Consider the following 27,391-nt stretch of genomic DNA (forward strand, 5'->3'; position numbering starts at 1 on the left):
CACCAGGCTCTGCCGCTCAGATATGCGAACCTGGCCCTGAACCGGGCCCTGAAGTGGGCGTTTCAGCTGTGCTACCGCGTGTGCCCCATCACGATTTAGATTCAGCACGTTGGATGCGGTGTCATATACGCCAATGCCGTTCCTTAACCTTGCATTGACTCGTTTAGCTTATCGGATAAAGTGCATGGCCGGGTGACACATGAGTGCTGAGAAAGGCGTAATACTCCATTGGAGTTGTGTAACGTTCTGGCCTCTACAGATAATTAAAACTTCGTCGACCCCCATCTGTACTGTATGTACATACCTCCAAGTCTCTCCCGTCACCCCCACAACTTCCCTACCTACTACACCCCAACCTAACGGGGAATGCGAACTACTACGTAGGTCTGAGGGCGATACCCAAGACTACCTACCTACATGCAGTAAGCGCGGTTGTCCTTGAGTCATCCGACAAGGGTTCGTTTTTGGATTGGGGGGGGAGGGGGGTCGTTGGCAGTGTGCTGCCACCAGCCGTGCATGATTCATGGCTGTTCTCGGTCGAGGAAACGGGGAACCACCGATGATGACGCACGTTACTTTTCCCATTAGGCCGACATCGATTCTGGAACGCTCGTGCAATCTCCTGATCTAATAGCCGAGTTCGCCTTCTTACCACGGCTTCGGCTTCAAGATCCCTGTTTCTGACGCGTTGCAGTGCATACGCACAGAACGTGGGAGAGATACGAGCGGTTCCATCCATGGCACGCCGAGAGCGGGGCCCATGACACTTTGCAACCCTAATTGGAGCGGAAGGTCAACTCAAAAACCCTTCGGAATACTTTGTAAAGGCAAACACGGCGCTCGATTCGACACCTTAAACGCAGGGCGTCCACTTTAACCTTGGCCTTGGCAACCGCCAAGCTTGCCGATCCGTTTCCGATCCACACTCAACGCGCCCTTCGATGAAACTCTTGAGGGGGTGCTTAGAGTAAGGCGGTGCAAAGCAAGGCCGAACGAAGAGCGGAATTACGGCCATTATGCCTCCTCGCATGGACAGAAATCTGGCGAAAACTCGGTCGTTGCGACTTCCGAACTGCATTTACGGAGGTCGGCGATTCGAGCTACGCTAGTCATCAATCGCTCTCTCCTTTAAGGGCGCGAAGCATGATGGTCCGTCTTCCGCCTTGGTTGGGGCCGGGATCGCGATCCTTCACGGCTACGACGGCGCGAACCCTGTGCATTCGGGGCGGGATTCGGGGGGGTGAGCAAGCACTTGCATCACGGCCAAAAGAACGGAAAACGTTTATGGCCGAATTCAGATTAGGTCCTATTTGGTAAACTACGTGGCTTCTTCGGCGGTTGAGCTGACTTGGGCGGACTTATTATCTCCGATGTGAGCGCCAGGCCTGATTGAGGATTCCACGCCACACGAAAAGCTAGATTAACTTCTCAACGTTAGTGTATACGGAAATAAATGTCCGCTGCTTGCGTCTTTCGGAGCCGGGATTGCGCATTCTGCCCACTGAATTCTCCATCACCGCCCGAGCCACTAAAGCCGTCTCCGTTTGAGAGGCGGGTTCGGCCCAGGTTTCTTACTCAGCACCCGCATTTCGACGTTGTTATTCTTCCTGTAGGATTCAAGGGAACAGAGCCGGCTACTACCTGACGAATAATCATATTTCCATAACCCGCCAGTATACTTTTAGCAGTTCTTTGTTTCGTTCTGTACGCTCCCTACGCCCCCCCACCCGCGCCGCCTCCCCCCCTCTAACAAAGAAAAGGGCTTGGTGCTGGGATAAAGGTAAATACAGTCAACAAGTCCCAAAACAAGAAGGTTCACAACAATCTACTCTTAAGATATGACCTTTTGCGGCCGAATAGATTTCTGCTTGTGTGTTTTTCAAAAGCCTACTACGTTTAATTACAACCCAAACTTATGACCACTACAAGTGTTTTTAACCCAGGATTACAGTGATGGGCTTGAAGAATCCAAGAAGACGTCCTTTCGTCTAATTACACTTTACTGCTACACTAAACCAATTCATTTCGTTTTGAATCTGGGGCTTTATAGCCCCCATTCTCATCATCATGGTGTGTAGAGTTGAGGCTGATTAAGTTAGCTACATAATTGCCCCGGACGGTAGCCGCTCGGGAAAGCAAGAGAACCTGAACGATCCACCTGCCTGTTCAACCCTTCTCTATCTCCGACTGTTGATTGCGATTGGGTTAGAGGTAAGATAAAGTAGATGCTCATAGCATCGACGTCACGCAGGTACATAACGATACACCGCCAACATGGGGGTGAAAACGAATGGTAAGATTGGTTGATTGGTTCTGAAGATGGGGCCACCGTCAGGCAGAAGTGTCGTGCCCACGGTAATCATAAGTGGGGCTGTTTCCATGATGCTGACAATCATTCTTGAGGGCGAAGGCGTTAGAGTCCCCGATGCCTTGACGCGATTGGGAGCTAACCGGAAATCTGGTCTGGGGCATAATTATGCAAAGTAGTTGCTAGGTATGCATCCTTCAATCTGACGCCGACCCGGGGTAATTATGACAGTCGGAGAAATCGAAGATGACCTGACGTTCTACTGGCGGTTCAAAACCCACCGGTAACTCTGCGGGGGAATTGGTGGGATATGTACGTACATACATACCCCCGTAGTTATTGCCGCCGCTCCCTAACATCCATGGTCAATACTGAAGAGTTAATGTAGATGTCGAGAAGGCGTTAGAAAAGAGATTAAACCATGGCTTTACTGTTGAGCTTGCAGAAACAACATAGTGTGATAATTAAGGACTAGGAGCTGGCTCTCCGGCTATTGCTAATTAGTGCTCGAATCTTGCGTCTTCGACCGTACTCCACCACGAGCATGGGATGCGGCCTCCCCAAGAAAGTATATAATTAATTAGTATGGACACACGATTGACAAAGCTTCTCATTGAAATGGGGGTAATTGAATGCTACCGTTATGTTGATGCCCAGCCGCACAGGTATCGTATCAAAAGCTTTGTAATCTCAGGTTTCAATCGGCATACCGGCTCGATATCTATTCCTGTGACTAACTATGTCTGCCAGTGTCGGTGTGGTTTCTTTTTCTCCAAGGACATCATCACGTTGAAGCTCTCCAACCGCCTCTCTATCGAGAACATCTAATATATCTTCAACATCTACACTGAAGTGACCATGGACAAGCTCTCGATACTGGCCGAGAGCCTAGGTACGTCGGACTAGTATGTATCCCCGAGCGTGGAACCTTGGTAGAAGCTTCCTAACGCTTTCGACATCCCAGAAATATCAGGCTATTAATTGAAACGTGCTGGGAAAGTACTCCGTAGGCTTCGGTTCCTTCCTCGGGCAGACCTTAATTAAAAACCGAGGCACCTTACAGTACCTACGTACTGCATTGTTAATTACAAGAACGGGATCATCGAGAACAAGAAAAAAAAAATCCCGCAATCTCGCGTCAGGCTCAGTCATCATCAGCATCATCATCCTCGCCCTGCTCCTCGCTCATATCTGAGTCGTCCGAATCGGTCTTTGAGTCCGTATCCGCCCGCAACTTGTCAAAGAACGACAAGTCGAAGTCTAGGCCGACAGACTCGTCGAACTCCTTGCTGATGCCGCCCCGCTCCGCGAGCAGCTTTGCCGTGCGCAAATGGGACGCGCTCCGATCGGACCACTTCTCTGCCTCGGCGAGCGGCGTGCGCGCGATGCTCCCCGTCCCGTTCCTCGAGTTGACGTCGACCTTGCCCGAGTCGAGCAGCAGCTCGGCAACGCCGTAGTGGCCGCCCTGCGCGGCCCAATAGAGCGCCGTGTTGCCGTGCTGGTCCTTTCGGTCGGGGTCCCCGGCCTTGCCGGAGTCCAGCAGGAACTTGACAATCTCCGCGGCGCCATGCCGCGCAGCCGTCAGCAGCGGCGTCCGGCCCAGGTCGTCAGAGCAGTCGACGTCGACCCCGGGCGAGCCGAATAGGAACCGAAAGATCGACTCTCTGTTGTACTCGGCTGCCAGCAGCAGCGCTGTCCGCCCGAGTTTGTCCTTCTCGTTTGGATAGGCAGTGGCCCGTTCGTGCATCATCATCTGCCTGACGGCCAATTCATCCTCGTTCTGTACGGCCTTCATGAGGAGCGTGAGTCCGTTCTCGTCCTTGAGGCTGGCGCCATCAATCCCGTATTGCTCCATCAGCCGATTCAGCATGTCGACCTGGCCGTCGCCCTTCTCAGCTGCCCACAGCCGCGCCTTCCTGGACCCTTCCGCTTTCCAATCCCGATCGGCGTTGGGAGACGACAGGATCAGCTCGGCGGTCGTGGCATGCCCATTCTGCACGGCGACCAACAGCGGAGCGTGGCTTTCGGTCCCCCTGAGGTCCGCCCTGTCGAGAAGCAGACGGACTGCATCCACGCAGCCGTTCCGTGCGGCCCACGTCAACGGGGTCCAGCCGTTCTTGTCCTTCCGGTTCGCGTCGACCGTCTGCTCCTCCAGCAGCCGCTCCACAACGGCGGCATAACCGTACTCGGCAGCCAGCGAGAGTGGCGTCCGGCCATCCTTGTCTCGCCAGTTCGGGTCGGCCTTCCCCTCGGTCAGCAGGAGCTCGACCGCGTCTCTGTGGTCGAATGCGGCAGCCCACGACAGCGGCGTCCGGTCGTAGCTGTCCCGCAGATCCGCGCAGTCCATCCGAGACGCAATGAGCTCCTTGACCGCGTTCGCCGCCCCGAAGCACGCCGCCAGATGCAGCCCGGTCATGTTCCTCGGGATGTCTTGGCTGTATCCCGGCCACGGGGCGTACTCGCTGCTCGCCATCATCGCTTGGCTCGACGCCTCGCGTCGAGCGTCGAGCCCCGGATGTCTTCCCAATAAGAACGCTCGGACCTTCTCGCCCAACTGTCGGCACTCGCGAACATGGTAGCCCCAATAGCGCGCGGCGTAGCTGTAGAACGGGTGAGACCGGATGCGGGCCTCGAACTCTCGGTCAGAGGGGCAGAACCCCTCCTTGAAGGCGTTGAAGGAGAGGTAGGTGACGCAGATCTCGGCGATGCGGGCCTCGGCATCGGCAAACCATCGCGCCCGTGACTCGTGGCGTCGGAAGTACTCGTATGCTGACTGGTGGACGAGCCGGATGACGTCGCTGTCCTTGTCGACCGTGACCAGTCCCGCACAGCAGGACACAATGTCGTCGGTATCCGGCACGTTCTCCTCGTCCAGATTCGTGTCGGAGGACCGAACCGCCAGGGCGTGCTTCAGCTCGATGGTGGTCAATGGCCTCTTGGCGCAGACGATCCACGACAGGACGCGCCGGGCGAACTGCTCGTCCTCGATACGCCGCTCCATGGTTTCCTCGTACGCTCGCTCGCAGGCTTCGGCCCCGCCCTTGAGTGTTTCCAGCGTGCTCTTGAGCTCGCTGGGGCTGTGCATCTTCGCCAGCGCGTCGAGCCAGAGCTTGGCGAGCAGAAACATTCCGCACACGGCCGTGACGATGGCCTCCTTGATGGCCTTCTGGAGGTCAGGACGGCGGTCGACAAACTTGGGGAGCTGCGACATGTTGCCGTCCAGGTATCGCTCGATGTCGCCCTTGTGCGCCTCGATCTCGAGGGAGACAACACCCGGTGCTTTGCTGAACAGATCCTCGATCTCAGGGATGCGGCGTGATGTGAAGAAGAGGTTCGTGCCGCAGTCTCTCTGCAGGCCGAAGAGCTCGGATACGAGTCTCTCGCGGGCGTGGGAACCGCGAGGCCGGTACTCGTCCAGCGCGTCAACAAGTACAAAGGAGCGGGCATACCCCTTGGCCACTTCCCGCAGGCACCCTGAGATGTCGGCAAGTGACGGCCGAGTCCCGCTGTTTTTGTGGGTTTCGTAGAGCTTCCTGACACACTCCGGTAAGAGGCGTAGCCCTTGGCTCAGCTGCTTGAGCATGCTGGAGAGGAGGTGCTCGGCTCCTTGTTCGTGCTGCAATTCGACATTGCAGTAGACGAGAGCGACGCCGACGGCTCCGGCCGCTGCCATTCGGGCCGGGGCCCTGCTCTGGAGATGTTGCGCGACAACAGACGTTAGGATCGTCTTGCCGGCCCCGGGGATGCCTACGCAAAACAGGGTCTGGCTCTCTGCCGCCAGCCAGTTCCGGAAGCAATCCGAGGTCAGGAGCCACTCGCCTGTTCCCGGCTGTCTTTGCTTCAAGTAATCGGCATGCTGGCGGCGGTGCCAGTCACCGGGCGCGACCCAGTCCAGGATGGCGCCGTCCTCCTGTTGGTCTAGCTTGAGTCCCACCGCTTTCACTCCCTCCTCGACTCTCTCGACACTATTAAGCACTAGGAGAACACATCTTGTCAGGAACACTCAGGCGGGAAGATTAGAAGTAAGATACTAGCTGCTTAAGTAACACAACTGGAAGATAATAAGCTGGACGGCGCAACCGTCCCGATCTCACTGACCGTCAGCCAGGGCGTCCTTGATCTTCCGCTCCGCCTCGATCTTGTTCGGAGCAATGCGGGCCAGCAAGTCCTTGGTGTAGGCGGCGGCTGCCATGGCAGCGTAGCCTTGCCACGCCTTGTTCTTGTGCGAGTCCGAGTAGTCGCAGATACCCCGAACGACCAGACAGGGGAAGTGATTCATCAATCCGGCCGCTTCCATTTCGAAGCACAAGACATCCTTCTCCGCAATCAGACTGTCCCGGACCGATGCATCCTTCATGACCTGGTTGGCAGAAGCAATGAGGCCGTAATGGATTGCCGGATTGTCCTCCTGTTCGGAACGTGGGGGGCGGACTTTCTGGTACCGATAAGCGTTGCAGATCTGGGCACAGTCCCTGTTCGGATCGCTGTGAACATAGCCGCTCTGGTAGAGAATGTCCGACTTGGGGTCCGGCCGCGCATGCGTGGCTTTCAGCCTCGTGTTGTGGGCGAGAACGCCATCGACGGCCTCGGCAAGTTTGTGACCCTTTCGCCTGTGTTGCGCCTTGAGACCGCTCACCGCCGTGCGCACGAGCTGTGGGGGTTGGTCGAGGCGGCGTGTCACTTCGAACTTCTTGTTCTGGACGGCCTTTCCGAAGTCATACTGAAACACGCCGCCCTCTCCGTCGCCAGGGGAGCTGACGACGATGTCTCCCAAGCGGATGTCGTGTTTGGCGCTGGGCGCGCCGCCCCCGATACCCACCATCAGGCCGACGCGGATGTTGGGGAAGCTGTGAACCATATCCCGGGCCACGGTAGCGGCCGAAGTGAGGCCGTATTCGCCATCCGGCAGGACGGCAATGACGACGTTGTGCCTGCCCATCCGCCCCAGAGTGTAGTCGTTGTTGTCACGGGTCGCGACGGACTCGGGACCGTCGTGTTCCTCATCGAGGAAGCTCTGTGCCGCAACGTACTCGGCTTCGATGGCACAGATCCATCCAACCGTGTAGAGACTGGGGTCCGACATGATGGCGGGCGGTGTCAATTGTTTTGATAGTCCGGTCCACGGTTTCAAGGGCTGGGGCACTCTGTTGTCAACAACGGCCTCTCTGCTGCGGCCACGGTGCGGGATTGGCATACCTCACACAGAATCGAGGCACGTTAAAAGTACCTTAGCTATATCCTCAGAGAAAGTTCTGGGTCCCGCAGGTAGAGAAGGGCAGACCCCTTGTTGGCTCTGGGTTCGAGACGCCCAGAAGGGGCGAAGGGGGGAGGGCCGGTGGACAACTTAATATATACACATACGGGTGTCTCTGTGATCTGGAAATCGCGGAGGAAGCAGAAGGCTAGCATGGTAGCCCGATCATCGCCGAGGACAAGACCTCCCGCGCGCCATAAAGGCGCCATACGTATTATTACCTAGGGAGCTGATCGCTCTGACTCTTCGAATTCGCGTCGTCGACCAGTCGCTTGATTTGGACTGAAGCGCGCCCCGCGCCCAAAAATGTAGGGTCGAACCGCGTGGGATACTTTCTTGCGGCCCCTTGCAATGAGTATTTCCCAATTCCATGCTTGCCGCGAGTTCCGCCATAGACAACATGGTGTATGTACTTGTAGAACCAACCTACGGGTACTTCCCCTTCACAAGACCGTTCGGTGTAGTAATTAGGTAGTGAGCGTAATTATGTAGTGTATGTACACTGCCGGGCTTTTGGCACATGAGCCTGGCCACGATCGTCACGATACTTAGTTGCCAATCCGAGGCCCAAAAAAAAACGGTAAGGTATTAATGCAGACACCTGTTGATTGACGAAGACGGTTAATTCGCTGGTGTACTCCGCAGGACACATACTTGTGTAAGGTAGTAATTACTCGATGCTCCTGCTGGACTCTAAGACCCTTGGGCGCCCAACGTGAGACGGTATTCCAAAGATGGGCCGCAGAGGGCAAACACGTATCTTCGTCACACTTCAATGGTGTGTCTGAGGCCTTAATTACCTTCCGCTGGAAACGAGAGCGCCTCGAGCGGCAAAAGCGGGAGAGATATTATCCCGTTGGCGTCCAATCAAAGGCTGTAGCCCTCTAGTCTCCAACGACTCCAACAAGGCTCTGACTATTTCAAGGTGCTCAGCTCTGTCTTGCCTCGTTGATGCCCAAGATGCCGCCACAAAAAGGGGGCCCAAATCCATGGGGAATCCAACAGACGACTGACAAGTGGGATCGGTCTGAGGGTGGAGGGTTTGTGATCCAAGGCGGTTCGAGTTTGGCAGGTTTACAGCCGCACGCATCCATGGCCGAGATGACTGCGCGTGACCAAAAGGGGGGGGAAGCTGGACGATCTTGGAGTCGGCTCGAAGAACTTCTGGGATATGCTATATAATAATGAGTGCTCTCTTCTGCCCGTGGAGCAAGCCGGCTCGCTCATGGTTTAGCACCGCCTTTCGAACGTCGTGCTCCCCAGTCAACTACCTAACTACCTCAGCTTGTTTGCTAGCAGATACCTCAGCTCTGTCTTGTTCTTGCCTACCGATTCGGAAACTCGTTGATTGATAATTATCATCCCAGCCCCGAGCAGCGAGCTAGAAAACAATGTGCGCCGCACAAGTAGCCGACCGTCCCCTGACGCTCCCCGTCCACAGCGCCGGCCAGGATGCACGCGCCCACACCCAAACCGCTCTGGCAGTCCAAGCGGCTACCAAGGAAGCGGTCGAATGGGTCATATCGCGAGGCATCATGCGCAGCACCGACTGGGCAACTCCTCTCGCCGCGGCGCCTTCTGCCGTCGGCACCATGGCAATCCTCCTCAAGACGGCCTCTTCCGACGCAGCGGCAGGTCTGCCGGTCAAGAGTCGGGACGTAGTCGGGGACAAGGGCGAGGTAGTCAGCCAACTTCCGTGAGACCGTCGTTCTCTTTTCTCTCCTTCGCCATTCCACAGTTGCTATTTTAATTAGCGCCTCGAATTGTCTAACAACACGTCTCCCTCATCACTGTCCAGATACGACCTCCTCCACAGCAATCTGCAAAGTTGTAGTGACATTGGGCGATCTGCGTTTACCGAGAGCCGAAGCACGATGGACTACGTCCACAAGGCCGCTATCAGCATTATCCGGAACGGCGGCAAGGTCGAGAGCATTCTCGAGATGCTCGAGAACATCGAAGATGCCCGGGTCAACTTGAAGCCCGAGATGCAATCCGTCAAGAGGACCGCCGAGATCAGTCTAGAAAGGGTCCGAAGCCTCACCGAGAATTTCCAGTACTGGTACTGGATGATTTGCTGTCTGAAGAACAACGTGCTCGAGAGCCGAGGTGATCGAAACCCCCCATCCCCCTTTCACTCTCCTGCTTCTTCCCCCCTTCCCGCCCCCCCCCTTTTTTTTTTCCTCCCCTCCGAAGCGCTCTCGCCAGGAGCACCTCCGAGTGATGCTAACAAGGCGTGTTTTCCGGCAGGTACCGTGCAAGCCAAGGTCAACAAGAACGAGAATGACATGGAGAAGGCCAAAAACGATAAGCTCAAACACTCGGAGAAGGAGCAAGTCGCACAGAATACCATCAAGGAGCTGCAAGACCTGCTTGCGGAGGCCAAGAAGCGGGTCCAGGCGGCCCAGAAGGAGGTGGATCGGCAGGCGAACCTACCTCCCATCCCGGAGCCTGACTTTGCCGAGGAGCTGCTCCATGCCGAAAGGGCCATCCCCACCACGGAGCGAGGTAAATAACTATGTTGACTTGACTTACCCGTTTTTCAAAGCCAGAGTCAGAGCAATCGCTAATTTACGGACATTAATCACGCTCTCAGATCGTGGGTTGTTCGGAAATCTGAAGAAAAAGATGTTCGGGGAGAGCGACAAGGATTTTGCCGCCAGGCAGGCGCACTATCGGGATCTCGAGCAGCGCCGCAAGGAATACATGGAGGGGAAGATGAAGCAGCGCGACGCAGAACGCAAGGATGCTGCCGCCCGACTCAAGGCCGCCCGAGATTACGAGGTCGGTCTCCAGAACAAGATCACGAAGGCCGTCGAGGACCTCAGCAAGAACAAGAATCGGCTGGTCGATGCCCAAGCAAACTTGGCCAAGACCGAGGCCCAGTTCAAGCGCCTGGGCGAACAAAAATTGGAGCTTGTGAGTAATAGTCGACCGGTCCTTCCGCAACCGCCCGGGACGTGATTAATTAATTAATTGTTATTTAAACGGTATCCGGGCGGGCCATGTGCATATCAATTACCCAATTACTGACACGGGGAAACAGGACGATGTCCTCAAAATCCTAGACGAGTCGAGCCGCCAGCTCAGTGACCTGAAGGAGCAGGTCAACAGCCTCGTCGCCTTCTTCAAGAGCATTCTCGAGGAGGTCAGTGCTACGGTGGACAACGACGTCGAAGATTTCCTCGCCACAATCGAGAGGGGCGTCCAGACCTTCGGCGACACAAATATCATTTCAAATATCAATCTGCGCAAACCGGCCCAGAGGGTATGGTCCACCCCGTTTCTCCCTTTCTTTCTTTCTTTTTTTTTTTTTTTTTTTGGGGGGGGGGGGGGGGGGGGGAGGGGGGAGGGCTCCGTTGGAGGGACCGCAAAGCTGACCTGGGCATGCTGCCAATCTAGCGAATCCGCAGCACGGCTCTCCAAATTCAGGGCAGCTTCAGTGGGATCCGGGACATTACCGGCACTTACGTGGCCATCTCGGACCGCTACATCCAGCCGGCAATCAACAAGATGGAGGCCCTCTCGGCAACCAAAGGCGACGAGTGGGATGCCAAGAGCGAAGAGTTTGTCCGCTGGTGCCGTCAATCCATGCGCGAGATCGAAGAGATAACCCGCGCTGCCGCCGATGGCTTGGAGTCAAATATGACGGAACGCGTCTCGTACTTGCAACACGCCATCGAATCGACCGCCTGAACGAAACGGCGGCAATGAGTTCCTGTGGTTGCGGCCATGCTAGAGATATGGTCTTCCACTCTTGAAAGGAGAAAAAAAAACAAAGGCCCACCTATTCTTGGGTTATTCACGGTTGTACGTGGAGGGAAGGGCATTGGGCTGCTAGCCTCGGTCTCAACACTCCTGACCAAGTTGGATAATATTCGTCCAATAAATAGGGTTCCAGCATAACAAATGGAAGACAGACTTGGGAACTCGGGAATTTCACATAAAACATGGTTGGCAGTGGAGAGCACGAGAGGCAGTTATTTTGGCATATTAGTTACGAAAAGTCAGGTTTCGATTCCTTGTAGCGGTTTCTTTCCTATGACGATTTGAACTATTCGTGCCTTCCCTTTCGCGCCAACAACGGGCATTGGACAATAAGTACCGAAAACGAGAAGCGACAGCAAGCGCATCAAGAGAAGTCGTTGCCTTCAGGTGAAAAGATTAATGATAATTACCAATCCCTACCTCTTCCTCCACCCTCCTCCACCCAGCCAACCCGCACCTTCACACCGAGCTTTGATGATGACGCACGGCTGACCAGATCTAGACAATTGGTGGTAGTCAAGCCAAGTCTGGGAGTATGGTCAGGCCAAGTGGTGTTTGGTCAGGTCAACTTTGGGGTCCTAGTGGGGCCAAGTCTGTAGGAGCACCGGCGGGATAAGGGGGGGCTTCACAAGGTCAGTCCACTTAATAATATGAACTTTTCTTGTCTCTCGAAGAACACGGAGCATATAAGGGAGTTTCTATCCTGCCGCTGTTACGTACGACCATACCCAGCAGAAAGCACGGCATCCCGTCCGCTCTGCCCTAGTTAAGCTGCTGAGGGCCCGAGTAGTAGTTGGGTCGGTGACGACCAGCGAATTCCGGGTGTTGTACGTGTTATGGCAACTCTCTTTTTAGCCTCATGGGCCTTTGATTCCACTTGACCTGTGTAACCCCATTCAAATACAAATACCCTTACTTACAAAATACATGCGTGCGAAATATTAGCTAGTTACTCGGAGCCTAAAATACACTTTTGTCTTAGGCCCTTATTGTTCTAGAAGAATTCACCCGATCTATACTACTAGACCTGTATCTATTTCTGCTATTCGGTGTCTTTAACTGCTGGGGATATTGTGAAGGACTAATCTGGGTTATAGCTGTGGAGTGCATTCAACCCCTCCTTCACGCGGTAAGCAGACTTGGCCTGACCGAATACTGACCTGATGCGAAACTGCAAAACCGAAGCCGCAATTGCTGCTTCTAGCAATTGCACCTAAGTAGGTAAATATTTAACACCTGACCTACCCCTAGACTTGGCCTGACCAAAGCCCCACCCCTAATCCTACAGGTCAGCTTTTTGCTACTGCCACTCAATTCTTGCCGCGGAAGTGTAGTCTCTTATAGCAATCTGCCAACATCATAAGCTCCTACCATAGCTGGTTTGGTAATTCACTAAACGGCTCACAACCTGCAAACTCCTTCGTAGCTAGCAATCACAACGGCAATGGTGATCAATTACTAGCACTCCTTGTCCGGTTTTAGATATTGAGACACTTAGTCATCAGGCTACAAAACAACGCAAATCGGTTGCTATCTAATTAATGTTAAATACTCAGAATCCTCGTTTGACGTGATTCTACTTGACATTCATCGACAATTAATGCTGGCTTCTGACGCGAACATCTCGTGATATGGTCCGACTGTCTACTCAATCGCTAACGTGGTACCTAACTAAACATCTCAGCGAGCTTGATCGCTGAACAGGCCGATCTTCTACAATTACCCTGCAGACAGGCGTGCTCAACAATCAAGACTATATTCACCTGGTTCTATAATTAAATCTGAATAGAAACGTCCCCAAATCTCTAATCAACCGCTCATTTTGTAAAGTTCCCATCGTTAATGACTCGTAATCTCAACGCGATAGATGATAATTTACCACCCTCTTTCTTTGAAGCTGACCTTGCGGTCTCGGCAAAAACAAAAAAAAATGGTCAGGCCATCTCCACTGTTCTCCTATGTCGTGGCTGTCCCTAGAGGGAACTTCCCTAGACGTAAACTCCACAGCCTTTTTTGTCTTTAGGAGGCATCAACGGCGGCTAGATTAAGACCGAATGGGTCCCACCGTAATTAGTAGGTGATTGGAAGTGAGGTTCGTAAAGTCAAGTTGACAAGTCCCGACACCCTATTGTAGGGAGATAGCACATCGAATGGCAGCCAATGGATCGAACAATCATGTAGTAATTAATGGGCGGATAGTGGCAGACAATAATGCATTCCGATCATGGTTTGTACGAAGTTTCTATAGGGGAAGATATCAATAATTACTATAGAATTCCGATGCAGATTTTGGTAGCTAGGAGCGTCCCGCAGCCGATTTACTGTCGTAGAATGAATGCTTCTGGGTTTCAATGGGAATATCTAAAAAGAATGACGAATTACCTAGTGGTAAAGACTGCTACTATTTGAAGTACACTAGAAGGAGTCAACTAGTTCCAAGGCGATCGAGAAGTTTAGACTCTGACTTTGCTATTTTTAGGCCTGAAGTTGAGTCTCTAATTATTTCCAGAACAAAAGCCCTTCCCGGAAGAAAAAGACACCGGGGGAATATCATGGAATTCGACAGAAAAGGATAAAAAGACACCAAGGCTCATAGTAGAGCATAAAATAAAGAGACAAAAAGCAACGTACAACACCCGGAATTCGCTGGTCGTCACCGACCCAACTACTACTCGGGCCCTCAGCAGCTTAACTAGGGCAGAGCGGACGGGATGCCGTGCTTTCTGCTGGGTATGGTCGTACGTGCTGGCTGCTCCTCGCATCTGCGATTATATGTCGGAAACCTGATCCGTTGATCGCGAAAAATTAATTACAGACGTACTGTGTAGGTTGTTATAGTCGAGGAAGACCCCCACACAACCCGAACCCGCATGTAGCGCTAGGTTTTGGCTTTAATTTTGCTTGATAAGACCTTCGATTGCAAGCCCTTTGATTACCAAATCAGCGTATAATATGTTTACACCATTAGAATTGATATGCTTAATTATATACGTTACCTTTTTTCTACATTGATAATGAAGTAAACCTTCTGCTCGGGGAGATAGCTTCGTTGCGGACTCGGCATCCTTGTGTTTCACGAGCAGATTGCCTCTGCGAGATTCGACTCCACTAACTAGCTCGAGACTAGGTAATCCGTATAAGAGGTACCTCAGACTTGGGCCTGACCAGAACCCCACCCCTGCTGTGATGCTCACTCAAGAATGTTTGGTCAGGCCAAGTCTAGAGGGTTGGGTCAGGCCACCTAATCCCTAAATTACTATCATACGTACAAGCCCCCTTTATATGTACAGTACAGTACATAATTATTCAAGACGCGCCGAGGAAGCGTCCTTTTGTATAAACCTAGGCCTGTGCACCTACAAGACTACCGGGAGCTCGTAACATTGGATTTAATTGTTCCTCGGCGGCTATATTAATCATTGGCTGTAGACTGGAGAAATCTAATTTTAGTCCTTTAAGGAGTTATGGCTGTTTTACGTTGCCGATCACGTCGAAAAGTAAACAAAGGCAGTTAGTTATAAGCTATCTGACCAAGATCACTGGGAGAGCGAGGAAATAATGTGCTGTTGAAAAGTTGCACGGCGAGCCTAGCAGTTTCGAGGCAACACTGTGAGAAGCATCACATCAGAACGGAATTAGGTAAGGTAAGGAAGCGGACGCTACCGAAGATCAAGACCATTTCGAACATTCATTTTGCAAATTGTATCATCCATCATGGTTGGCGTGTATGAGAATATCATCGTGATCTATCCTATTATCTCCCACCGCTCCAAAACCCCAACTCCGCCCACCCACCTCACCTCCCAATGCAACCGTGTCCAGGAGAGAAGGGGGAAAAAAAGAGAGAGCACAACAGCTCCCCCCAAAACAGACAGACACCATCGTCATTGATCACAGAACAGAACATACAAAACGCAAAAGAAAAAAAGAAAACAAAAAGAAACATGCCCCGGCGTTTACCGCTCTACATACACAGGAATGCCATACACGACCGTGGCCGCAGCGGTCACAAAGCGGAACTTGCACCTCCCCCTCGCCCTCGCGACCGCCTCCACGAGGCTAGCGTCCCCGTATTCGCGGCCACCGGCAGCACGAGAAGCAGCAGCAGCAGCGGCGGCGGCGGCGGCGGCGGCGGCGGTAGTAGAAGAAGAGGAACGGGGGAAAGAAGAGGAAGAGAAGGTGCCCCTGGGGAGGAGCCCCCACTCCTCGACGAGGCCGGCGGCGAAGCGGTCGACGTCGCGGTCCGTCACGTCCCACAGGGTGCCGACGACGGCGGGGCAGCCGGCCATCATGTAGTTCCAGACGGGGCCGGCGGGCTCGAAGTCGCCGTGCTCGGCCAGCGCGGCGGAGCTGCAGCCCATGAGGAGGACGGCGGCGGCGCAGCGGTCGAGGCGGCGGATGGTGCGCCCGCGAATGTACTGCGCGCCCGAGCCGTGGCCGAAGTAGAGCAGCACCTGCGACTCGGCCAGCGCGGTCGCAAACTCTTGCTCGGTCGGCGGGCGGCCCGTGAGGGACCGCCAGGCCGGCGACGGCAGGTGCGCGGCCAGCGGCTGGGAGAAGGTGGCCTGCGTGGACGTCAGGTCGCCCGAGGGGTTGAGGATGTACGTGCCGCCCGCGGGGACGGACGCGTGGTGGCCGTCCGGGCGGCCTTCCCCCTCGCCCGGCCGGCGGCGGTCGAGGATCAGACGGCGGAGGCAGGCGAGCGAGGGCACGCGGGAGACGGCGAGGCCCCGCATGCAGGGGAGGGACTCCCAGGGGAAGACGTGGAGCGCCTTGTCGAGGACGAGGATGGTGTGCACGTTGGCGGGGGCGTCCTCGGCTGCCGCGGCGTGGGCGGCCGAGTGGTAGGCGTTGAGGGCGTCCATGGTCTCGACCACCATCGAGTCGAAGTCGATCTCGTCGTAGGCGTTGCGCTCGCCGTGGAACTGCAGGATGTCGACGACAAAGTAGAGCAGGTCGGTGAGCTCGTCGTCAAAGTCGCAGCCGGGCTCCGTGGCGTCGCCCAGGCCGATGAACAGCTCCAGCACGTTCGGGTCCAGCGTGGCCTTGGCCGTCTGCTCCGGCTTGGTCGTCTTCTTGCCGCGCACCTGCCGGCGCGAGGGCAGGTGCTTGTCCAGGATCGTCAGGAAGTCCTTCTGGAACCTCGCCAGGAGCTCTGGCCGGCGGACGTGCTGCGAGAAGATGCCCCTGAAACCGCCCAGCCAGATGGTCTCGATGTTGTCCAGAAGCTCCTTCAACCGCTCGTCCAGCGCCTCCCTCTCGGCCCACCACGCCGCCTTGGCGCCCTTGACCGTCATGTCCCTGGAGTCGTGGCACGTCTTGTTGACCTGCTTGATGATCTCGAGCAGCTCGGCGCGGCCCTGCTGGAAGTCAAAGACGTCGCTGTCTGCGTCGCGCGAGCTGGCCCGCTCGAGGGGCAGGCGGATGACAAAGGGGTTTTGCCCGGCCTGCAGCTTCGTGATGCAGAGGTCGTGGCCGCCCTCGCTGAGCGAGATGGAGATGACGTTCCATGACTTGGGGACGATGTCGATGTAGTCCCGCTGGATCTTGTGCAGGTCGAGCGTGAATCCGAGGCTCGACCGCCTGGTGCTCGCTGACTGGAGCGTCGCCGGCCACTGCAGTCCGTCGCTCTTGTTCGCGTTCTTTTCCTGGAGCAGCGCCTTCCGCTCGCGACGCCAGGTCAGGTTCCGGGCGAGCTCGACCGAGTACGACGTCTGTGCCGAGTGGACGGCCGCTTTGGCCTTGGCCGAGGTGGCCGTCAGATACAGGCTGACGTTTTGGAGCATGCCCGAGATCCTGTGAATTAGGCTCGCGTCCCCGCTCAGCGCTGCCACCGAGTGCGCTTCGAGCAGGTAGTCATGGGCCTGCCGCAGATTGTCGACGTACAGCCCCGGAGCGGCCTCCTTGACGGCTTGTCCTTGGCTCGCCGCGGGGGTTCGTAACTTCTTAGGCGACGAGGCCTTGGGGCGGACTGGCGAGGGCCTTTCGGAGGAACCCGAGAGAGCGGGAAACGAGATGGTTGAGTCTTGGATGACGGAGAACACGGGGTCCTGAGCCATCTGCTCCATACTCATACCCAGCAGACACGAGGCCATGGTGACTTGTCTCACGGGCAGCAGGCCAGATGCCTTCGAGGCAGCCGTAGCCTCGATGAGAGCGGCCTGGGCTGCCGCCCACTCCTTTTGTCGGAGCATGGACACGGCTTTCTGGACGAGGATGGACGCTCGGAGCTTGGCCAGCTGAGCGTCCTCCTCGGCCACCACAACCGCCGGCTCGGGAACGGGGGCCGTCGCCTTCGTTCTGGTCACGCCCTTGGCCGCTTTCCTGCATGGCGTCTTCGCAACAGCAGCCTTACGTCCACCACCACCACCACCCCTCCTCGTAGGCTTCTTTGTGATGCTCAACTTCGCCATTTCGGTCTCGACGGCGGCGGTATCCGCCGGCTGCTCGGCAGCCGGGCTCGCAGCGAGGTTGTGCGCGATTGCCTCGGCCCGTTCCAGCAACACCTTAGCGTCCTCCGTGTTGTTCTGGGAGAGATACATGGAGCCAATCTGGCAGGCCAGCGCCGCCGACGAGTACGAGCGGTTGTCGTCAGGGAGCAGCGCTGCGGCTTCTCGCAGCATCTCGAGTGACTTTGTGGCATTGGCGGCCCTCCAAGAGACGGAGCCGATCCAGGCGGCACACTCGGCGTTGTAGAATTCCGAGTTGACAGTCTTGGCCATCTTCAGGGCCTGCTCGGCATAGTACATGGTCTCTTGAAACATGCCCAAATGAGCGTACATGGACGAGAGCCGGAAGACGTTGCGATAGAGGCAGTGGAACAGCCGCCAGAACTCCGGTCCCGGGCTCTGCTGAAGGGTATCGCCTTCGATGGTTACCGCGGATACATCGATGGTCTGGTCGTCCGCACGGTTCGGGTTCGGGTCGGGCAGGGCCCTCGGCACGAGCCGGGACTCCAGTTTGGCCCAATCCTGGAAGAGCGTGCGGACGCTGTCGCGGGAGTAGGCGAGCGCGTGGTGGGAGTCGCCGCGTTCCAGGGCGATGAGAGATTGGAGGTAGCAGGCATATGCGACGAGTCGCCTTCTTTCGGCGCGGTTGTGCTTTTGAGAAGCGGCGGCATCGACGTTGAAGGCGAGCTGGGCCTGGGCAAGATGGTCTTCCGCCTGTCTGATATTGCTGAGGGCAAGGAAGTGCTCCGCGAAGGCGAGGTGGAAGCTGGCGAGGACCTCGCTGCGGAGCTCGTCGCTGATCAGCTCCTGTACTTCCTGGAACACCTGTTGCGCCCTCAGCGACTGCCCGAGATTAGTGTATTGCAGGGCGAGGCATGAGCTATGCTGGATCACCTCTTCCGCCTTCGAGCCCTCGACCGCCCGCGAGATGCTGGCGGCCAGCTCCAAGACGGCTGCGAGCGTGGTGTCCCGGCCCTTCATGCGGAGAAAGTCAGCAACCGACTGCAGGTACTCCAAGAGGCCCGGCACGTCGTCGATGACCGTCTCCAGTGCTGCCTTGTCCCGGCAAGAGGCGATGATCGAGCGCCAGGTGGAAATGCAGCCATCGAGTGCCTGGTGGTCGCGGTAGGCATCTGCTGCCGCGGATAGCGAGTTGTGGAGCGCCTTCAGGTGTGGGAGAAAGCCAACCAAGCCCGAGTCCTCTCCGAGATCTCCAGATGCCTCGACTTGCGCGGCGTCGTTAGCGACCGAGAGGAGCTCGGGGGCTTTGTCAAGGTTACCGAGCGCCGAGCACAGCAGGAGAAGGAGGACCCGGAGTCTCCGGATGGGGTATTTGGTAGGGATGTAGATTCGGAGCAACGCATCGACTACGGGGTGCTCCGGGATGACGGCGCCTTCTTTGGATCCTTCCCGTAGCAGAACGAAGCGCAGACGGTGCTCCAGCGCAGCAGCCCGCTCCGTCTCGTCGAGGTCCACGGTCCAGTCGATCCACACATGCTCCATCTTGGAGATTGCCAGTAGTGCTCGCGAGAGGCCCTCAGCCTTCTCGTCGGCGGCCCAGGCAACGGCGGGAGCCTTCGTCTCGAGGGCCTTAGCGACGGACGTCAGGACACCATCCTCGACAAGGCTTGTCCGGATGGCCTGCAGAGCACCGAGGGCCTCTTCTACCCTGCCCAGCGTCCGACAGAGCTCTGCCATGCGTTCCAGCTTCAATGTGAGCTGTGCCTTCTCTTTCTCCCCGCTAGAGCGATGCTTGACGCACTCAATCGAGCGCCTCAGAGCACGCAGGGGGGCAACATCCTTGGGATCGGTGGATTGCTGTCGGAGGCAGCTGTATTGCAGGTAGTAGAAGTGTGATATCTTGACATAATATGACGCTGAAGGATCCGATATCGCCGAGTTGCTGCCCGTGTACTCCAAGAGGGTGTTGCAGTCGCCGAGAATCGAGTCCAGGAGATCCCATGCGAGACGCGACTGGTCCAAACAAGTCTTGATAGTTACGAATGCCGAGTCGAGAACGTGTGGGAGGTACTGCAGCATGAGCTGCCGCCGCTGGTCGTACCGAAGGTAGTCCTTGGTACTTCCCTGGGGCCCGGGGGGCTTTCCGAGCCATCGGAGGCAGAAACGAGGGCATTGTAGGATGAATGTCTCGAGCAGCTCCTTGGTTTCCGGGCGAGGCCGGGAGACGCTATCGCCGTTCCTCGCGAGGGTGAGTAGATAATGCATCGCGCCTTTTCGAACCGCGCAGATGTTTACCAAGAGCTCGTCAAGTTCCGCAGTGTCACCGCGCAAGGGACCCTGGATGCCGGCAACAACCTCTTTGAGCAGTTGGTCGTCCGAGAGGTACTTGGCAGGTTGCTTGAGATGGAGGGAGAGCAGCTGAGCGGCGACCGCGCAAGTCTTTGCTATCGATTCGGCCGCGGGATCCATGGCCTCTCGGAGTTTGGTCGCCCACATGATGGCGTCCGACATCTGCTGCGCGTCGCGCGCCAAGGTCGCCAGGGTCTGGCAGATGCCGGCGAACGGCTGCCTGGATCCCTTGGCGGGGTGGAAGCCGTGGGCTTCGAGCTGCCGGCGTATCCGGTTGAAGATCTCCGAGCAAACGACGTAGCTAGACCTGGGCGTCTCCGAGGTCCGCCTCATGTACGCGCTGAGACACCTGGATAGAGGAACCATGACATCCTTTTCGGCGTCTCCCTTGTGTTTCGCCAACGCCCACCAGTGCAGTCGGCTCTCGAGCGCAAGCGCCTGCAGCTCCAGCGCGGACGCGGGCGAGATGCTAAGTCGGGCCTCCTGCGCTGTGCCGTCCTCCTTGCTGGACACGCTGGGCGTAAGCGACAGAAGGCATTGGGCCAGGGTTTCCGTCTGCCTGGCGATCTTGCTGACGTCCGCTCCGTCCTCTCTCGCTGCTGCGAGGAGCAAGTTGATAGGAGAAGAGGCCTGGTCCTGGCGGAGGTAGGGTAGGGCCGCCTCGATGGCTGACGGCTTCTTTGAGATGGCCAAGACTCGCAGAACCTGGATCTGGGTGGCGATGATCAACAAAAGCCGCGCGCCCGAGGCCTTCACCGAACCGAAGTCGAGAAGCTCCGAGAAGAGTCGGGCGGTATTTTTGCAATCTGGGTTGGCCGATCTCCCCGCCTTCTTAGCCTCAGAGGCCGAAGGCCCCTCCAGCCTCCTTTTCAATATCCTCAGCTCCTTGACGGCCTGCTCTTGGAGGTTTAGGTTGATCAACCTCCCAACCAACGCCGACATGCCGGACTCGAGCTGCAGGTCGGGAAGGGTAATCTTGCCCGAGGCGGGCAACTGTCGCAATGCTGCCAGGGCCACGCGGGCACACTCGACGGTGGAGAGCAGGTTTGTTGTGCTGGACGACTTGGAGGGCGAGCGGGCATGTTTTGCAGCAGCGACGGGAGAGGAGGACTGCCTGTTAAGCGAACGGGGCTGCAGGGGCGACATGGGTGCCGAGCTGGACCGCCGGATCGCATTCTTGGCCGCCGTCTTGACCAAGCCATCCTCCTGGGCGGGTCGTGGCGCCGCGGCCGAGGAGGGTTTTGCAGCCTCTCCGAGAGCCTTGAGGGTGGCATTGACAACGTATGTCGCCAATGCCGCCTTCTCTCGTGCCGACAGACCCTCGTCGGGAGCGGGGGCGGCGGAAGCGGCTCTGGCGCGTTTCGATGGGGCTCTCGTGACCGTGTTCGTTCTCGATCGGGCAGAATTCGCGGTCTTCGCGGTAGGTCGAGTATTCGCGTCGTCGACGGTCGGGGTCTCCGAGTCCTTGGGAAGCAATAAAGTCTTGAGCAAGGCAGATGTCGCGGGGGTGCAGGTCGCGACGGACGAGACTGCGCTGCGCACAGCGTCAGCCTGGGAGAGCGGTGTATCCATGAAGAAGAGCGTGTAGCGGGCCGATTGTCAATAATCCTATCCTATCATCATCGCTGCATCGAGGACATTATCCAAAAAGACAGCAAGGGCCAGAGATGCAATGGATCGCGAAATGCGATGCCGAGACCCAGGCTCGATGTTGAAGGTTTCGAATTGCGGCGCCGTTTCGCGTCGTGCAGAGACACGGCAGGCAGCTTCTCCAAAGCGGAAGCTAGCAAATGACCAAATGTGGGCTTGATCCACGTCAGAAGAGACGCTGTTGGTTGGCGGGGCAACGGCTAGTAAAGAGCTGGAACCACAGCTGGGTTTGGTCCCCACAGCATCCGGCTTGCCTGCCGCCCGGGCCCGCATTTTTTTGTGGCAGCTTGGATCTATCTGCAAGCGCTCAGTGGGTCCCCCGCATCTTCCCCAACAACCGCATCTCGACAAGTCGACTTTCGAGAGTGAATCACTAATTACGGATATTCCTTCGGCACGAGCGAGGTCGGAATCCGAATCCAATTAGCCAAGATGAGACGTGTCGCTCTCCGTCGCACGCTGCTCACGCCGGCACTACGGCAGCCGTCGCTGATGCTGCTGCTTCCTGGAAGACCGCTTCCTTCTTTGTCTGCCCCCAATACACGCGCCGTCAGCTCTGTAGCCGATGCGTCCTTCTGGAAGTCTCTGGTGCCGAAGCCTCTGCGGTCGCCGACTGGTTCGAAGAAGAAGAAGAGCAAGGTACAAAAAGGCTGGAACCCCGCAACCTTCTTCATCATCATCTTCTTGTTGATCGGGTCCATGGCCATCCAGATGATATCCCTCCGAAAAGACTTTGCGACATTCATGCGCCAGTCAGGCGTCAAGATCGATCAGCTGAGGGAGGTAGTGGAAAAGCTGCAGCGGGGCGAGGAGGTCGACGTGGAGGAGGCCTTGGGCACTGGAGACGCAAAGAAAGAACTGGAATGGGAACAAGGTCGGTCTACGGTGTCCCGGAGGGTAGTAGAGAAACGCTGGGAAAGAAGAGAGGCTGACAAGGTTGCGGCAGTTCTGAGGGAGATTGAGCGCGAAGAGCCCATCAAGAACCAGCGCAAGAAACAGCCGGACGCACCGCCCAACTCAACCCCAACGCCGAGCTCCGGAACCCAGCAGAACCGTCCTGCGTCACAGGAGACGCGGGCGCCGTTGCAGAGCACCCTGGCAAGCAAGGGTTTCTTCTGAGCGCAAACCTCTCAAAGGGGGAAAAAAAAAGGGGGGGGGGGAGTGTTTTTTTTTTTATGGTTTTTGATTAACACTAAAGGGCGATCTACTGTAACATGTTTTTGAACACGGCGGCATCGTTTTCCAGAAACGAGGCGGCCTCGGCTGATGATGCCTCCGCATTCCGGAGAATCGGTTGTTGTTGCCGAAGCTCTCTGACGAGAGCCGGCAGCAAGGTTTCGGTCGACATCTCGAGCCTCACGCCCTGGGCACCCGTCTGATCCGGGTCCAAGCCGGCGAAGAAGGCCTCCTCGCCCCTGACGCCGCCGAGGTTGACAATGGCGACGGGCATCCCCCTGTCCTTGGCGCGCTTGGCCAGCCTCCAGGCCGAATAGGTGGCCATGGAGGTGGCGAGGACGAGCAGCTTTCCGGCGCCGTCGATGGCCTCCTCGGCCGCCTTCTTGACGCCGTCTGCGATGCTCTCGCCAAACATGACGACGGCCGGCTTCAGGATGCCGGCCTTGCTCGTCGGGCTCCAGGCCCCGTCGTTGTCCACCTCCACCGCGGCCCTGCTGCCGTCGGCCAGCAACGGGGGGTCGCTCAGGCACTTGGGGCACGCGGGGTAGCGAAAGGTGGTGTAGGGCGCCTGGGGAAGCTCCACGTCGCCGTCCGGGTTCACCCGGATCCCGCGCGCCCGCCTCTCGTTGGGGTCCTCGGTCCCGAGCGCGCCCGTCGCGAGGGCCTCTTGCAGGAAGGCGTCCCACACGGGGTTCAGCCGCGCCAGCTCGGCCTGGAAGCCGTCCCGGGGCATCTCGGTCCGGCAGGAGGTGCACACGGTGGAGCGCAGGTAGCCGTGCAGCTCGAGCGTCGGGATGTCCGGGTGCGCGCGCGGGTGGAACGAGTCGACGTTCTGGGTGACGACGGCCGAGACGAGGCCGAGGCGGCCCAGGTCCCGCACCGCGTAGTGGCCGGCGTTGGGTTGGGCGTTGCGCAGGGTGGTCCAGCCGAGGAAGCTGCGGGCCCAGTAGCGCTTGCGGGCCTCGTGGCTGGTCAGGAACTCGTGGTAGTAGATGGGGCGGTACGTCTTGTTGACGCGGTAGGTGCCGTTGGGGCCGCGATAGTCGGCCAGTCCGCTCGCCACCGAGAGGCCCGCGCCCGTGAGGACGACGGTGGAGCGGGGCAGGTCCCGGGGCGACGGGGCGTGGAGGAACTCCTGCAGGGCCGCGATGGCGCCGGGCAGGGAGCGGGCCGTGTGTGGGATGATATTAGGTGCGGGTAGGATATCGGTGTAGGGTATGCGCATGAGCGGTTTCTTCATGTTTCCTCGTATGTTCTTCTTTTTTTTTAGACTGTAGAGAACCTGAAGTAATTAATCAAGAGAAAAAAATAAGATTATCTTTTGATAGCATGCAGCCGTGGTCTTCTGAATTGTTATTCGTCCTATACTTTTCCTTTCTTTTTCTCTTTTGGTTACCCCGATAAGTCTAACACGCGGGCCGGGCGTAACAATTGTCATGATCCGGGATGTGGCGGCGACTGGTTGAAACTTCCACATAACTAGTTAATCCGTACTCATCCGTAATCCGCCCACTAGTAAAGGATCCACTTTGTTCCCGTTGCGGTTGGTCAATGCGCACACCCCCTGCCCCAGATGGGACTTGACGCAGTCGTAATAACTAAGTGGAGGAATGTTCGAAGAGCCGAAGTCACCTCCCATGTTCCCATGTCCCATGTCCCATGTCCCTGGATTCACCCGTTGGCTGACGACGGTTGGAGTGGTGCGATGTCGGGCGATTGCTCTGAGGGTGTGTGTGCCCACTGCGCCAACACCGATGCTAGAGTTTGCTCCTCTGCGTTTTTACACACAACAGGTTCCTTTGCACCGGTCCGCAGCCGCCAGCTACGTGCGAAAAGCCATCGCGTCAGGCGCCAGGCATCCGTACTTGACTGGCTTCAATTGCGAATCCAATGGGATCCTAACCAACTCTCTCCCCGGCTGCGTCTCGACGAAACCGTTTCGTCATCCAAACCACGGAGTAGTACGTTACCCACGGATGGGAAACAGTACGTAGTCACCTCCGTACACTACTACTTACCTACCTTACCTACTCCGTACCTTAGCTCCGGCCCTGACACTAGTTACCTGGGTTCCTTATCCGGTACCCGGCAAACGTACCTTACGTATGTACCCAGGTTGCCTTTAATCACTGACCACCTCTTGTTCCATTGCACAGTAACTACCGTCCGTACTCGCCGTACATGCATACATACACCCCTCCGGATAACTAATTCGCAGACCAGCAAAGTTTGGCTTTTTCCGGTCTCGTGTCGCGCTGTCGACGACATTTCGCCAGCGCCGATTTTTAACTACCCCGAATTTGGCGCGATACGGCGGCCGCAGCGGATAGTCCCGTCGCCCGTTAGTTAGTTGGCTAGCTAGCTCGGTCCTTTGATGAATTACAGGCGCTGTCCGGGCCCCGCGCTGGTGCGCCTGCTTGCGACGCCTGCCGCGTCACAACTCCATCCGAGACGGGCACGGAGCTTCCAACCTCCATGCACGATTATAATTAGCCATCCTGGCAGCACTAGTACCACCACCACAACCGCCGGCCCCTCGTCGGGGACACATCACCCACAACTCGGATCCGTGCGCGTCTTCCAGACCTTCTCCCCTTCCCGAGCATTTACAAACCGCATGCAACGGTTGCTACACCCAGACTCCTCGCCATCACACTCCTTTCGCTCGCCGACGACTACGACGACGACGACCTCTACATCCGGCCCAAGACCAATATACCACCACCACCCTCCACCCGGCTCAATGGGTACCGGCGCGACGCAACAGACACGAGGCCACGCTGGCCATGGCCACGGACATCATCACCATCACGGACTCCATCACCACCACCACCACCACCACCACCACCATGATAACGTCTACCTCACCTCCACCAACAAGAGCGACGCCGGCGTGCGCATCACCCGCATCGGCCTGTACTCGAACCTGGGCATGGCCGTCGCCAAGGGCGCCGGCGGCTACGCCTTCAATTCGCAGTCCATGATCGCCGACGCCTGGCACTCGCTCACCGACTTGGCTTCGGACGTCCTGACGCTGGCCACCGTCTCATGGAGCCTGCGCCCACCCACCGACAAGTTCCCCCAGGGTTTCGGCAAGGTCGAGAGCCTGGGCTCCCTGGGCGTCTCGAGCATGCTGCTGTTCGGCGGCCTCTTCATGTGTATAAGCAGCTGCGAGACCCTCTACGCCCACTTCTTCCTCGACCCCGAGTCCGCCCGCGCGCTGCTCGAGCACGGCCACGGCCACTCGCACGCCCATCACCATCACCACGGCCACGACCACGCCGGCGGCGCCCCGAGCCTGCACGCCGCCTGGCTCGCCGCCGGCACCGTCGCCATCAAGGAGTGGTTGTATCATGCCAGTACGTCTCTTCTTCTCCTCCTTTTCCCCTTCCCTCTTCTCGCTCCTCCTCCTCGCCCCCCGTACACACTATAGAATCTACTCCTTGAACAAGTCACCCCTCTACACCTCCAACCTTCACTAACCAACGCCTTCTCGCCCGGCCATATATATATGCAGCCATGAAAGTCGCCCGCGAACGCAAGTCGTCGGTACTCGCCTCCAACGCGGTCCACCACCGCGTCGACTCGCTCACGGGCATCGTCGCCCTGCTCGCCATCCTCGGCGCCAACCTGCTCCGCGACGCCACCTGGCTGGACCCCGTCGGCGGCCTGTTCATCTCGCTGCTCGTCATCCGCGCCGGCTTCTCCAACACCCTCGCCGCCCTGTACGAGCTCGCCGACCGCTCCATCGACGAGGAGGTGCGCGCGTCCGTCGCGAAGCAGGTCGGCAAGGGCCTCGCGAGCCTCAATGATAATAACGACCACGACCACGACCACGATCACGACGCCGACCAACACCGCCGCCAGCGCAGCAGCAGCAGCAGCAGCAGCAGCAGCAGTGTCCGCGGCGATGACGTCGAGCTGCGCGAGGTGACGGGCGTCAAGTCCGGGCAGAACTACCTCGTCGACGTCGAGCTCGCCGTGCCCGGCCACTGGACCGTCGAGGACGTCCGGGCGGTCGAGGAGGCCGTGCGCGCCCGCGTCGGCGCCAGGGTGCGCGGCGTCAGGAGGCTGCGCGTCCGCTTCGTGCCCCGCTCCGACCCCGCCGCGCCGGGCCTCTTTGCCGAGTTCATCCCGGGAAATGTCAGCCCCCGGAGCAGCCCGGAGCCGGAGGTGGAGGAGGAGGAGGAGGATGACGAGCAGGGGGAGGAGGAGGGAAGCGCGCACGGCAAGGGCCGCAAGGACCTGTGAACACGCTTTCCCCCCCCCCCCCCCCCCCCCCCCCCAAAAAAAAAAAAGGTTTTTTTTTTTTTTTTTTTTTTTTTTTTTTTGGGGGGGGGGGGGAAAAAAAAAAAAAAAAAAAAAAAAAAAAAGGGGGGGGGGGGGGGGCGCTGTCGTCATTTTGGCCTTTTTTTCTATTTTTTTTGCCCGCCCGTCCGTCCGTGATAGAAATCGGAGGTTTGTGAAGCAGCACGA

At 57.3% G+C, this 27,391-nt stretch overlaps 7 protein-coding genes across 7 annotated transcripts, besides 2 other annotated features; 4 read left to right on the plus strand and 3 right to left on the minus strand.

The window, feature by feature from the left end:
- Positions 1 to 1,017: 1,017 nt before the first annotated feature.
- On the plus strand, positions 1,018 to 1,419 carry P884DRAFT_305779 (uncharacterized protein; the record flags this gene model as incomplete). The annotated part of the gene is made up of 1 exon (XM_069445098.1): positions 1,018 to 1,419. A coding segment is annotated over one exon (300 nt), but the record flags the coding sequence as incomplete, so codon positions are not given.
- A 2,033-nt stretch (positions 1,420 to 3,452) lies between these two features.
- Positions 3,453 to 7,391, minus strand: P884DRAFT_274350 (uncharacterized protein; the record flags this gene model as incomplete). Its single annotated transcript, XM_069442708.1, has 3 exons — positions 3,453 to 3,728; positions 4,851 to 6,283; positions 6,407 to 7,391. 3 exons carry the CDS (start codon positions 7,389 to 7,391, stop codon positions 3,453 to 3,455), a joined length of 2,694 nt encoding a protein of 897 aa, XP_069302090.1.
- Positions 7,392 to 9,097: 1,706 nt separating this feature from the next.
- P884DRAFT_274352 (uncharacterized protein) lies at positions 9,098 to 11,258 on the plus strand (the record flags this gene model as incomplete). Its single annotated transcript, XM_069442709.1, has 4 exons — positions 9,098 to 9,258; positions 9,361 to 9,829; positions 10,636 to 10,830; positions 10,965 to 11,258. 4 exons carry the CDS (start codon positions 9,098 to 9,100, stop codon positions 11,256 to 11,258), a joined length of 1,119 nt encoding a protein of 372 aa, XP_069302091.1.
- A 2,283-nt stretch (positions 11,259 to 13,541) lies between these two features.
- Positions 13,542 to 13,557: a sequence feature (Protein overlapping with rRNA (P884DRAFT_305801, KAL2181911.1) was converted to a misc_feature.).
- A 396-nt stretch (positions 13,558 to 13,953) lies between these two features.
- Positions 13,954 to 14,117: a sequence feature (Protein overlapping with rRNA (P884DRAFT_305801, KAL2181911.1) was converted to a misc_feature.).
- A 629-nt stretch (positions 14,118 to 14,746) lies between these two features.
- P884DRAFT_289026 (peptidase family C50-domain-containing protein) lies at positions 14,747 to 21,802 on the minus strand (the record flags this gene model as incomplete). Its single annotated transcript, XM_069443979.1, has 3 exons — positions 15,303 to 21,802; positions 14,862 to 14,937; positions 14,747 to 14,770 (listed from the first exon to the last, which is right to left on the minus strand). Exons 1-3 carry the CDS (start codon positions 21,659 to 21,661, stop codon positions 14,747 to 14,749), a joined length of 6,459 nt encoding a protein of 2,152 aa, XP_069302092.1. The 5' UTR covers positions 21,662 to 21,802.
- A 429-nt stretch (positions 21,803 to 22,231) lies between these two features.
- On the plus strand, positions 22,232 to 22,858 carry P884DRAFT_190899 (uncharacterized protein; the record flags this gene model as incomplete). Its single annotated transcript, XM_069437548.1, has 2 exons — positions 22,232 to 22,613; positions 22,686 to 22,858. 2 exons carry the CDS (start codon positions 22,232 to 22,234, stop codon positions 22,856 to 22,858), a joined length of 555 nt encoding a protein of 184 aa, XP_069302093.1.
- Positions 22,859 to 22,879: 21 nt separating this feature from the next.
- Positions 22,880 to 24,217, minus strand: P884DRAFT_254068 (DHS-like NAD/FAD-binding domain-containing protein). Its single transcript, XM_069440863.1, has one exon. It carries the CDS (start codon positions 24,153 to 24,155, stop codon positions 22,944 to 22,946), a length of 1,212 nt encoding a protein of 403 aa, XP_069302094.1. The 5' UTR covers positions 24,156 to 24,217; the 3' UTR covers positions 22,880 to 22,943.
- A 1,441-nt stretch (positions 24,218 to 25,658) lies between these two features.
- P884DRAFT_296168 (cation efflux family-domain-containing protein) lies at positions 25,659 to 27,166 on the plus strand (the record flags this gene model as incomplete). Its single annotated transcript, XM_069444393.1, has 2 exons — positions 25,659 to 26,274; positions 26,433 to 27,166. The coding sequence occupies 2 exons, from the start codon at positions 25,659 to 25,661 to the stop codon at positions 27,164 to 27,166; spliced, it is 1,350 nt and encodes a 449-aa protein (XP_069302095.1).
- Between the last annotated feature and the right edge of the window lie 225 nt (positions 27,167 to 27,391).

The sequence above is a fragment of the Thermothelomyces heterothallicus genome (assembly GCF_042370625.1).
Source record: "Thermothelomyces heterothallicus CBS 202.75 unplaced genomic scaffold P884_scaffold_1, whole genome shotgun sequence".
Taxonomy (NCBI): domain Eukaryota; kingdom Fungi; phylum Ascomycota; class Sordariomycetes; order Sordariales; family Chaetomiaceae; genus Thermothelomyces; species Thermothelomyces heterothallicus.

Coding starts and splice junctions, on each gene's coding strand:
- P884DRAFT_254068 (XM_069440863.1), bottom strand. CDS start 24,155: ATGAAGAAACCGCTCATGCGCATACCCTACACCGATATCCTACCCGCA.